Raw genomic sequence first — 12,873 nt, forward strand, 5'->3', positions numbered from 1 at the left:
ACGACACAACAAGTAAGAGCAGTGGGAGACAGAAGCCACTATATTAGCCTGCCTGTGAAGTAGCAAAACAATAGATTAGGTGCTTTTTAGACTTTTAACATAAGTCTAATTGGAACATTGTGCAGCGGAGACTAAGCAGCTATGAACAGGAAATCAACAAGTAAAATAATATGATTGTAGAGACGAATGAAATAATAGCTACACAGAGTTTGAACAATTTGGAAATGACTGATTACGTTACCGCAAACGTCAGCGGCCAAAAGAGGAGCTCTTGGAACCATTACCTGTTTTGAAATGTTTCTATTATAGTAAATTTATATGGACAAATATGTGTAATCGTTACAAGAGTAGCATAGCTGTATGCCTGGCTGCTTTCAGTGGGATTCATTATTAGATAATTAATTATTAGTTGTTCAGATTAGTGGACTGTTCGAAAAATTAGTCATTAGTCGTTGTTGGCTGCACCACATTTTACCTGAATTAAATTTCAAAGAGATCCAATACATTCAACCAAAGTATGACATGGAGAATACAAGTAATCCGTACTCACAAGCCAGGAAGCAGTTCATACTGAAAGAGATGTTGTCAAGAGAGATAGATGAACCAGGTCCAGGTCCATCGTCAGTGCTGAACAGTAGCCAGAACCTGTTGGCGTAACGAGATAACTTTTAACTCCCACACAACCTGCGAAAGGCTGGACAGCTCCCAATGAAAATTAAGCAAAGCAGAAATTATTGCACTTCTAAAGAAATGTGACACATGTTTAGAGAGGGCTATATCAACTAGGGATGGGAATCGAAAACCGGTTCTTGTTCAGGACCGGTTCCCAGTGTAAAAATTCCTTGGAATCGCTTGCCAATTTTTCAAACCATTCCCTTAATGATACCACATATGGGAATGATGTCACCACGCAACGTGCTTAGTGACGTCAGACAGACATTTTACAAGAAACGATTGGGCAGCACGGTGGAACAGGGGTTAGTGCATGTGCCTCACAATACGAAGCTCCTGCGTTCGATCTTTCTGTCTTTCTGTGTGGAGTTTGCATTTTCTCCCTGTGACTGCCTGGGTTCGCTCCGTGTACGCGGGCTTCCTCCCACCTCCAAAGACATGCACCTGGGGATAGGTTGATTGGCAACACTAAATTGGCCCTAGTGTGTGAATGTTGTCTGTCTATCTGTGTTGGCCCTGCGATGAGGTGGCGACTTGTCCAGGGTGTACCCCGCCTACCGCCCGAATGCAGCTGAGCTAGGCTCCAGCACCCTCCACGACCCCAAAAGGGACAAGCGGTAGAAAATGGATGGATGGAAGAAAAGATTGCAGCAGCGCTATTTGTAATAATCGCAAGATTGCCATTTCATTAGAGCAATATGCTGAAACATTTGAACATACAGCACGCAATAACTATAAAAGAAAGTTGCATTTTTGAACTGCGACAATCTCATCTCGTATATTTTGTAGGGAGTTGACAAACGATTCTTAAAAGTTTTGATAATGTTACTAAATGTTACATTTTCGCGTAATTTCCACGTATATATTTTTTTGGTAAATTATACAGAAGAATATTTACCGTATTTTTTACATTTATTTTCAAAAGTAATTTTTTTTAATGCTGTATGTGCCTCTTAAAACCTCACTGTTGGCTTTGTAAGGTCATGTCTAAACTAAAAAAAAATTACGCTTATTGTCTTTTTTCCCAAATAAGAATCGATAACAGAACCAAATCGTTCAGCAGAATTGGAACCGGAAAAAAATTATCAATTCCTGTCCCTAAAAACAACTAAGTCTATAATCGGAATTTAACTGACTGATGCATCTTTTTTCTAACAGAGACAATAATCATTCAACTTCACAAGGACGATACTTTTTAAATTAATTTAGACACAAATGTTTACACATGCCTTTGATTAGCTAAGTGTGAACTGTGTATATGGAGTAAATAGTTATCATCATTGTGTAAAGTTTGATGTACTTTGGTTTGATTAAATTTGAGATTAAATCAGCTTTTGACCTATTAATACTTTTAACAAGGGCATTTTAATCGGTCTTTTACATATCAATTAGCTTCTTTGTAAATCAGACTTGGTCTATAGCTCTTTATAGACCTACTGACGGTCATGTTCTGACTTAAAGGCCTACTGAAAGCCACTACTACCGACCACGCAGTCTGATAGTTTATATATCAATGATGAAATCTTAACATTGCAACACATGCCAATACGGCCGGGTTAACTTATAAAGTGCAATTTTAAATTTCCCGCCACACTTCCGGTTGAAAAAGCCTTCGAAGGATGACGTATGCGCGTGACGTAGCCCGAGGAACAGAGGTATGCCTTCTCCATTGAATACAATACAAAAAAGCTCTGTTTTCATTTCATAATTCCACAGTATTCTGGACATCTGTGTTGGTGAATCTTTTGCAATTTGTTTAATGGATAATGGAGGCTGCAAAGAAGAATGTTGTAGGTGGCTGTAGCAACACAAGGACCACTTACTCGGATAGCAGACGCCTAGCCGATGCTAGCAGACGCCTAGCCGATGCTAGCAGACCCACCGCACGGATGATCTGGTGAAGTCCTTCGTCGCGCCGTCAATCGCTGGAACGCAAGTGAGCACGGGTGTTGCTGAGCAAAGCAGATGAGGGCTGGCTGGCGTAGGTGGAGCGCTACTGTTTTTATCATAGCTCTGTGAGCTCCGGTTGCTAAGTTAGCCTTAGCGTCGTTAGCAACAGCATTGTTAAGCTTTGCCAGGCTGAGATCTATTAACCGTGTAGTTACATATTGTCGATCTTCTGTCCATCCTTCCAGTCAGGGATTTATTTATTTTGTTTCTATCTGCATTTGAGACAGATGCTATCACCTTAGCTCATGCTAAAGATGCTAAAGAGCTTCATCGATGTAATGTCGTGGAGATAAAAGGCACTGTAATGTCCATTTCGCGTTATCGACTCTCATTTTCAAGAGGATATAGTATCCGAGGTGGTTTAAAATACAAATCCGTGATCCACAATAGAAAAAGGAGAGAGTGTGGAATCCAATGAGCCAGCTTGTACCTAAGTTACGGTCAGAGCGAAAAAAATTATGTATTTCACTGCATTCTAGTCCGTCACTCTAACGTTCCTCGTCCACAAATCTTTCATCCTCGCTCAAATTAATAGGGTAATCGTCACTTTCACGGTCCGAATAGCTCTAGCTGCGTTGAAAACAATAGGAAAATATGAGGGAGTGAACAACTGACAACGTCACGCTACTTCCGGTAGGGGCAAGGTTTTTTTTTTATCAGAGACCAAAAGTTGCGGACTTTATCGACGTTGTTCTATACTAAATCCTTTCAGCAAAAATATGGCAATATCGCAAAATGATCAAGTATGACACATAGAATGGATCTGCTATCCCCGTTTAAATAGAAAAAATTCATTTCTGTAGGCCTTTAAGTCAGCACCGTAGGCTATATATCTGATTATACATAAGCTCTATGAAGGTCACTTGGCAAAGCCTGTCAGGTTCATTCACCTGGTGGTTATGAACATGACATTCTAATTTAGAGCATGAGCATTACTGACTACATAACCCCGAATCAAAAATTAATCACTCTCCACGGAGCAAAGTTGTCTGAGCTTGAATGCCAAATAAACCACCAACAGGCAAAGAAAGCTGAAATGCTGGGTTTCTTCTTTCTCATTTGTCTGTTTTGCTTTAATTAATCTCTTTTTTGAGGGGAAATCAGGGACATAGCTAATTGGAAGGCATGTAGGATGGAGTCTTGTGTATACTTTTCCACTATTTATCAAAGACAGCAAATTTAAAAGAAAATGTTGCTCACGCAGAACATCAAACATTTTGTCCGTGTGTGCTGTAGTCTCGAAGGGATTCATTAATTTTATCTAGTTAAGAGAAAATGAAATGTAAATGTTTTAAACATACATCATGAGAGACAAAGACTAAGACGTGGTTCTTAGTTCGGAGTTCATGTGCTGTGGGAGCACTTAAGTATTTGGGGTGTGATGGAAGGTTAAACATTTTTATCTTAAACTAATACTTTTTCTGTCATTCTTTCTTGACACAATCAGAGAGGGATGGGTAGGTGTCATACCAGTCTGCCAGCCCATAAAGTGGAACCGTAAAGAGTTTCCAGCCCCGCTCAGAAAGGGGTTCACTGGCTAGGTGCCACAGTTGACGCTGCTCCTCTGGGCCTGTGCTGTTCTCCACGAGCCACAAAGACAGCGAGACCTTCTTTAATCCACCAGAACATACCCAGAAACGTACCTGTGACAAACAAAACACAGTTAGGTAGTTCTGCGTAAACAGAAACAACTATTATCAGCAGAGATATACTTGCTGTGCGACAATAAACTCTTTGGCTCCCAGGCCATTGCTATATGCATGTAATTTATGTAGTAATAGTATTTGTGGAGGTTTTTTTTTTGTTTTACAATTCTTCATGCTAAGTCTTAAATGGGTATTAAGATGGACCCTCTCCAAATACATTTTGACTGAATAAGACACCCAGAATGTACCCAAAAGCATTTGGGATTTAACAAATATGAACTATAAAACATGAACAGTTTGTGAATGTCCCTACCTGATCTCTTCCCAAACAACTTCCTTGGCATGTTTTGTAATCAAGAAAAAGTTCAGCAATGGCACAGCAAAACATAACCAAACGGTAAAAAACACAATAAAATAAAATGCTGTGGTAGAAAGCTCGCTTCTATGTCTCCCTATATCACGCTGGCGTGCAGTCTTGTAAACAAAACCTCCCCTCTGCTTTGTAACAAAGACTCGTCTTTCTTGAGTTGCTGTGACGCAGTCCCTATGATTATCATAATGACATAGAAATGACTAGAAAACGCAGAGACACCAGCTTCAGGAGCCATTGGAATTATTTTATTTGTTCAAGAATTACGTTCATTCAGAAATATAATTGCGATTCCTATCGTTGGCTGCAGCTTGGATGGTAAAGGTTTTTCAAAATTTAGGGCTGTCAATGTATACCCCCTAATGCATGTGATTAATACAAATAAATTATTGCGTTATCAAATATGAATGAAGATCAATCACATCCAGGTTAATGCTTAACTCATAACAGTCTTAACATAGTCTGAGATCATAATGAGAGGCGGCACATTTTGCTTGAAAACAGAACTTGTGTTTCCCTCTTGTTATGTATTTTTACCTTTTGTAGACTTGTTGTATCTGCACTGCAACCACAACATTTGTGAGATGAGTAAAGCCTAACTTTAGATAAAACAGATTTAACTTGTTGGTATTGCAGCAACAAACGTGGCCCAGTTGGTAGAGCGGCCGTGCCAGCAACTTAAGGGTCCTGGGTCGATCCCTAGCTTCTGCCATCCTAGTCACGTCCGTTGTGTCCTTGAGCAAGACCCTTCACCCTTGGTCCTGATGCGTCGTGGTTAGGGCCTCGCATGGCAGCTCCCGCCATCAGTGTGTGAATGTGTGTGTGAATGGGTGAATGTGGAAATAGTGTCAAAGCACAAGTATAACCCATTCACTCATTTATCATCGGCGCGCATCAAGTTTAAAATACCATCTTTAAAGGCCTACTGAAACCCACTACTACCGACCACGCAGTCTGATAGTTTATATATCAATGATGAAATCTTAACATTGCAACACATGCCAATACGGCCGGGCTAGATTACTAAAGTGCAATTTTAAATTTCCCACGAAATATCCTGCTGAAAACGTCTCGGTATGATGACGCCTGCGCATGACGTCACGGATTGCAGAGGACATTTTGGGACAGCATTGTGGTCAGCTATTAAGTCGTCTGTTTTCATCGCAAAATTCCACAGTATTCTGGACATCTGTGTTGGTGAATCTTTTGCAATTTGTTCAATGAACAATGAAGACAGCAAAGAAGAAAGCTGTAGGCGGGCTGCAGCAACACAAACACGTAGCCAGTGTTTCATTGTTTACATTCCTGAAAGCTGACAGTCAAGCTTTACCATTGGCCTGTGGAGAACTGGGACAACAGAGACTCTTACCAGGAGGACTTTGAGTTGGATAGCAGACGTGGTACCGTGAGTACGCATGAGCTGTGGCTTCCAAACATTTGATCGCTTGCCGGTACGTGCGTGCCGCGATGTGCATGTCACGTACGTAACTTTGGGGACTTTGGGGAAATATATGTGCTGTATGAACTATGGGGAGGTGAACGGTACTTTGGGCTGTGGGATTGAGTTTGTTGTGCTGGTGTTTGAGTTGTATTGGCGGGTTATATGGACGGGTGTGGGGAGGTGTTTGTTATGCGGGATTAATTTGTGGCATATTAAATATAAGCCTGGTTGTGTTGTGGCTAATAGAGTATACATATGTCTTGTGTTTATTTACTGTTTTAGTCATTCCCAGCTGAATATCAGGTCCCACCCGCCTCTCACAGCATCTTCCCTAGCTGAATCGCTTCCACTGCCCTCTAGTCCTTCACTCTCACTTTCCTCATCCACAAATCTTTCATCCTCGCTCAAATTAATGGGGAAATCGTCGCTTTCTCGGTCCGAATCGCTCTCGCTGCTGGTGGCCATGATTGTAAACAATGTGCAGATGTGAGGAGCTCTTCAACCTGTGACGTCACGCTACTTCCGGTACAGGCAAGGCTTTTTTATCAGCGACCAAAAGTTGCGAACTTTATCGTCGATGTTCTCTACTTAATCCTTTCAGCAAAAATATGGCAATATCGCGAAATGATCAAGAATGACACATAGAATGGACCTGCTAACCCCGTTTAAATAAGAAAATCGCATTTCAGTAGGCCTTTAAGATGGTGCCAATAGCATGAATGCTAGCTAACGACAACAAGCAGAGGAGAATGCTACGCTGGCAGTTTACCTGCATCAATGTTGTCAACAAAAGTACCACAGTTAAATGAAACATATGCCTTTGTTAATCAGACAGCTATTGCATGTAAACCACTTAACATCTGTGAAGACCAAGTCCTGCAAAAAAAATGTCATTCACATCACCAGAGCTTGTCCGTCATACGATACTTTGGAGAGGCACAATTACAGTAAGGATGAACCACCTGTACTACACAAACAAGAGCATCAAGTTGCAACTACAGACTGAATGTGAAGTTATTTTGCTCCCTGGAATACGTTGGACATCTGTAAGTAATCACGACGAGCTGTGGTCACATTGTACCAAATATAGAGATAGAGATCAGCATTGTCATCTGAAGAGGTAAACAAACTTTTTTATTTCAACAACTGTTGAAACTAAAGAAGAGTAAATGGTGCAGTATGTTAAGTCGTTTATGAGTGTGTTTACTACATTATTGATTATTAACTGTACGTTGTTCGAAATATTATTGCACAGACTTTCAAAATGTGCACTTAATTCTTACTATGCTTACTGTCACAAAGTTTTGAACAAATCAATGACTCACATTTCAGTAAAACATTTTTAAATAATTAGGACATTCCGACTACCAAATTTCATTTTTATTTAATTATTGGGGAATTTTCTTAGGCAAACTGTATTTATGCAAGCCAATAATAACCTGTGATTAATCATGATTCATCACAGGTCCAGAGTGTGATTAATCTGAATAAAAAAATAATCACTTGACAGCCCTAAAAAAATATTTGGAACAATTAGGCAGCCCAGATCAAATAGTGTATACCCATGTCTGATATAACATCATGACATTACATCAACATAAAAAGTATGTTTTTTTTAGTTGTAAGAAAGTAACATCAAATTCATTAAGTGTAGAGTGTAGCGTTTCAATGTCAAAGTTATTAGTTATTGCAGTAGTAAAATGCAAATTATATTTCATATTTTTCATTGATTACAATTGTAAACTTTTATGGTTAAAACATTGTTTAGGAAAGTAGGAGACAATTCTTTTTTTAATCATTGTTTTTTTTTTACTATCTTGTATTACTAATATATTAGGCTTATTATAGTATGTCATACTAATGAAATACATTTCAATATACATGAAATACATTGAGTGCAATTAGCTTAACTGTTTCACTGTTAGATTTTCTTATTAATAGCATTTCTAGTTTTTAAATAACTTTCCTTCGAAATTGTCACACCGCGGTGAGGGATGATGGGTTTTTTCTGTCTTGTGAATTGCATGTTTTAGTTTGAAAAGTAACTCTCCTCTGCAGCTGTGGTTGACTAGATATTTACCTTTTTGTAAAGCAGGGGGGTCAAACGTATGGCCCGAAGGCTGGATCAGAGATGAGTTTGCTAAGTATAAAAATTTACCTGAAATTTTTGAATGAAAGAAACAGCTCTTCTAAATGTGTCCACTAGATGTCGCAATAGCAATTCTTTGTATCTTTGTAGATGATGCTACATATGTCAGTCGAGGAAAATGATCAAACTACATAAATAAAATACTGTAATTTGATTTTGATATAATTTTTTTTTATCTTCGTGGATTGAAAATTAAAGGCCTACTGAAATACAATGTTCTTATTTAAAGGCCTACTGAAACCCACTACTACCGACCACGCAGTCTGATAGTTTATATATCAATGATGAAATCTTAACATTATAACACATGCCAATACGGCCGGGTTAACTTATAAAGTGACATTTTAAATTTGCCGCTAAACTTCCGGTTCGAAACGCCTCTGAGGATGCCGTATGCGCGTGACGTAACCCGGGGAACACGGATATGCCTTCCACATTGAAGCCAATACGAAAAAGCTCTGTTTTCATTTCATAATTCCACAGTATTCTGGACATCTGTGTTCGTGAATCTGTTGCAATCATGTTCATTGCATTATGGAGAAGGAAGCTGAGCAAGCAAAGAAGAAAGTTGTCGGTGCGAAATGGACGTATTTTTCGAACGTAGTCAGCAACAACAGTACACAGCCGGCGCTTCTTTGTTTACATTCCCGGAAGATGCAGTCAAGATGGAAGAACTCGGATAACAGAGACTCTAACCAGGAGGACTTTTGACTTCGATACACAGACGCCTGTAGAGAACTTGGACAACACAGACTCTTACCAGGATTACTTTGATTTGGATGACAAAGACGCAGACGTGCTACTGTGAGTATGCAGCTTTGGCTTCTAAACATTTGATCGCTTGACCGTATGTGCGCAACTTTTTTTTGCGTATGTACGTAACTTTTTTAAAATATATAAGCTTTATGAACCTTGGGTTAGGTGAACGGTCTTTTGGGCTGAGTGATTGTGTGTGTTGATCAGGTGTTTGAATTGTATTGGCGTGTTCTATGGAGCTAGGAGCTAGCATAGGAGCTAGGAGCTAGCATAACAAACACGCAGGTGTTTTTATGCAGGATTAATTTGTGGCATATTAAATATAAGCCTGGTTGTGTTGTGGCTAATAGAGTATATATATGTCTTGTGTTTATTTACTGTTGTAGTCATTCCCAGCTGAATATCAGGTACCGTGCGTATGCAGCCTTGGCTGCTAAACATATGATCGCTTGACCGTATGTGCGCGTCACGTACGTAACTTTTTAAAAATATATAAGCTTTATGAACCTTGGGTTAGGTGAACGGTCTTTTGGGCTGAGTGATTGTGTGTGTTGATCAGGTGTTTGAATTGTATTGGCGTGTTCTATGGAGCTAGGAGCTAGCAGAGGAGCTAGGAGCTAGCGTAACAAACACACAGGTGTTTTTATGCAGGATTAATTTGTGGCATATTAAATATAAGCCTGGTTGTGTTGTGGCTAATAGAGTATATATATGTCTTGTGTTTATTTACTGTTGTAGTCATTCCCAGCTGAATATCAGGTACCGTGAGTATGCAGCCTTGGCTGCTAAACATTTGATAGCTTGACCGTATGTGCGCGTCACGTACGTAACTTTTTAAAAATATATAAGCTTTATGAACCTTGGGTTAGGTGAACGGTCTTTTGGGCTGAGTGATTGTGTGTGTTGATCAGGTGTTTGAATTGTATTGGCGTGTTCTATGGAGCTAGGAGCTAGCAGAGGAGCTAGGAGCTAGCATAACAAACACGCAGGTGTTTTTATGCAGGATTAATTTGTGGCATATTAAATATAAGCCTGGTTGTGTTGTGGCTAATAGAGTATATATATGTCTTGTGTTTATTTACTGTTGTAGTCATTCCCAGCTGAATATCAGGTCACCCCCGGCTCTCACAGCATCTTCCCTATCTGAATAGCTTCAACTCCCCACTAGTCCTTCACTTGCACTTTACTCATCCACAAATCTTTCATCCTCGCTCAAATTAATGGGGAAATTGTCGCTTTCTCGGTCCGAATCTCTCTCACTTCATGCGGCAATCATTGTAAACAATAGGGAACTTTGCGTATATGTTCAACTGACTACGTCACGCTACTTCCGGTAGGGGCAAGCCTTTTTTTTATCAGATACCAAAAGTTGCAATCTTTATCGTCGTTGTTCTATACTAAATCCTTTCAGCAAAAATATGGCAATATCGCGAAATGATCAAGTATGACACATAGAATAGATCTGCTATCCCCGTTTAAATAAAAACAATTAATTTCAGTAGGCCTTTAAACGGGGATAGCAGGTCCATTCTATGTGTCATACTAGATCATTTCGCGATATTGCCATATTTTTGCTGAAAGGATTTAGTAGAGAACATCGACGATAAAGTTTGCAACTTTTGGTCGCTGATAAAAAAGCCGTGCCTGTACCGGAAGTAGCGTGACGTCACAGGTTGTGGAGTGCCTCACATCTGCACATTGTTTACAATCATTCCCACCAGCAGCGAGAGTGATTCGGACCGAGAAAGCAACGATTACCCCATTAATTTGAGCGAGGATGAAAGATTTGTGGATGAGGAAAGTGAGTGTGAAGGTTTAGAGTGCAGTGCAGGACGCCAGGATGTATCTTTTTTCGCTCTGACCGTAACTTCGGTACAAGGGCTCATTGGATTCCACACTTTCTCCTTTTTCTATTGTGGATCACGAATTTGTATTTTAAACCACATCGGATACTATATCCTCTTGAAAATGAGAGTCGAGAATGCAAAATGGACATTCACAGTGACTTTTATCTCCACGACAATACATCGGCGAAGCTCTTTAGCTTCGGAGCTAACGTGATAGCATCGTGCTTAACTGCGGATAGAAACAGAAGAAACATGCCCCTGACTGGAAGGATAGACCGAAGATCAACAATACTACTATTACTTCTACTCTCAGGAGACACTGAACTAAACCCTGGACCTGTAACCACACGGTTAATGCTGTCCCGCCTGGCGAAGCCTAGCAATGCTGTTGCTAACAACGCCATTGAAGCTAACTTAGCTACGGGACCTCGACAGAGCTATGCTAAAAACTTTAGCTCTCCACCTACGCCAGCCCTCATCTGCTCATCACCACCCATGCTCACCTGCGTTCCAGCGATCGACGGCGCGACGGAGGACTTCACCACAATCATCGGTGCGGTCGGCGGCCCGGAGATGGAGGAAGTCAACCCAGACACCGGTGAGGACAGCGGCGCTGTAGCTAGTCGCTAATACACCGATCCCACCTATAGCTTTCTTCTTTGCTGTCTTGCTGTCATTTATTTATTTATTTTCATTGTTTTCTTTTCTTTTCTTTTCTACTCTGCTCCCAACCCGGGGTGGACCGCTAGCCTGTGCATCGGATGGGGACATCTCTACGCTGCTGACCCGTCTCTGCTCGGGATGGTTCCTGCTGGCCCCACTATGGACTGGACTTTCGCTGATGTGTTGGACTTTCACAATATTATGTCAGACCCACTCGACATCCATTGCTTTCGGTCTCCCCTAGAGGGGGGGGGGGGGGTTTACCCACATATGCGGTCCTCTCCAAGGTTTCTAATAGTCATTCACATTGACGTCCCACTGGGGTGAGTTTTCCTTGCCCGTATGTGGGCTCTGTACCGAGGATGTCGTTGTGGCTTGTACAGCCCTTTAAGACACCTGTGATTTAGGGCTACATAAATAAACATTGATTGATTGATTGATTGAATTACGGTTGCTTTATTTCTGCATTACAAGCATAAATGTGACGATCTGTCACTTCATTTCTGTTTGTGCTTCTTTTTTTTGTAGTTACTTCACATCAGTGGTCTTATTTTGTTTCCATTTCCTGCTTGTCCCGTTGAGCGCTCTGTTGTTTCCTCACCTGCTGTTGATTGGCAGCCGGTCCACACCTGCTGCCAACCAGCATGTTTCTATTTATGCCTGTCTCGAGCACTGAGGAGTGCTCGAAAATTGACTTATGTTGGTTACTGTTACAGGCAAGACTGCTTTCTCCTTCTGTTTAATGAGATTAAAACTCATCTTACCTGCTCTCCGTTCTCCTGGTTCCTGCATCTTGGGGTCACTAAAACTGCAGCCATGCGAGTTCCTAACAATAAAGTCTGCTCTCCTGTGCTTGGGGCCCCTCCTTTTCAAAAGCTGACCAATCCCAGCTCTGCGGTCCACGTTGTTGCCGATGCAAACCTAAGATTTTTAGGCGGTGCACGCAAGGTTTGTGGGATGGTACGCAGGGGGAGGGGGCACGACGGCGTCTCTTACGCAAGTTACGTGACGCAAGCGTATACACCAGGCTTAAGTGTCTTATATCCTCGCTTGAGGGTGCATAGACTTTTGACAAAATACTCCATGGAGAGGTTGTAATCCAGGTGTTGGTTTTACTCACCTTGTTGAGGAATAAAGACAACGAGGCTTAGATTACAACCTCGTAAAACCAAGGCTTAGACTACAAGCTCTCCATGGAGTATTTCAGCAAATTCCTGTGCACCCTCCAACAGGCTAGCGATGATATAAGACACTTGGGTCATTTTTTTTATATGGTGCCTTTTGCGTCCCCAGTATAAATCATGTCATATTTTCTCAAAATATTTACAATTGCTCATTCCATTAGTTTCTTTGTGTATGGTAAATTGTTGTCTATCATA

The 12,873-nt window shown here is 40.9% G+C and overlaps 1 protein-coding gene across 1 annotated transcript in view; it reads right to left on the reverse strand.

Annotated features, from left to right (window-relative positions):
• alk (ALK receptor tyrosine kinase) overlaps positions 1 to 12,873 on the reverse strand; it is a 289,826-nt gene that overhangs the window by 175,801 nt on the left and 101,152 nt on the right. Inside the window, exons 5-6 of the mRNA XM_062041724.1 lie at positions 4,093 to 4,265; positions 551 to 645 (exon numbers count right to left, since the gene is read on the reverse strand). Of these exons, the coding sequence (XP_061897708.1) occupies positions 551 to 645; positions 4,093 to 4,265 (268 nt within the window). The remainder of the gene's footprint in view (positions 1 to 550; positions 646 to 4,092; positions 4,266 to 12,873) is intronic.

Source organism: Entelurus aequoreus, linkage group LG03, assembly GCF_033978785.1.
Source record: "Entelurus aequoreus isolate RoL-2023_Sb linkage group LG03, RoL_Eaeq_v1.1, whole genome shotgun sequence".
NCBI lineage: Eukaryota > Metazoa > Chordata > Actinopteri > Syngnathiformes > Syngnathidae > Entelurus > Entelurus aequoreus.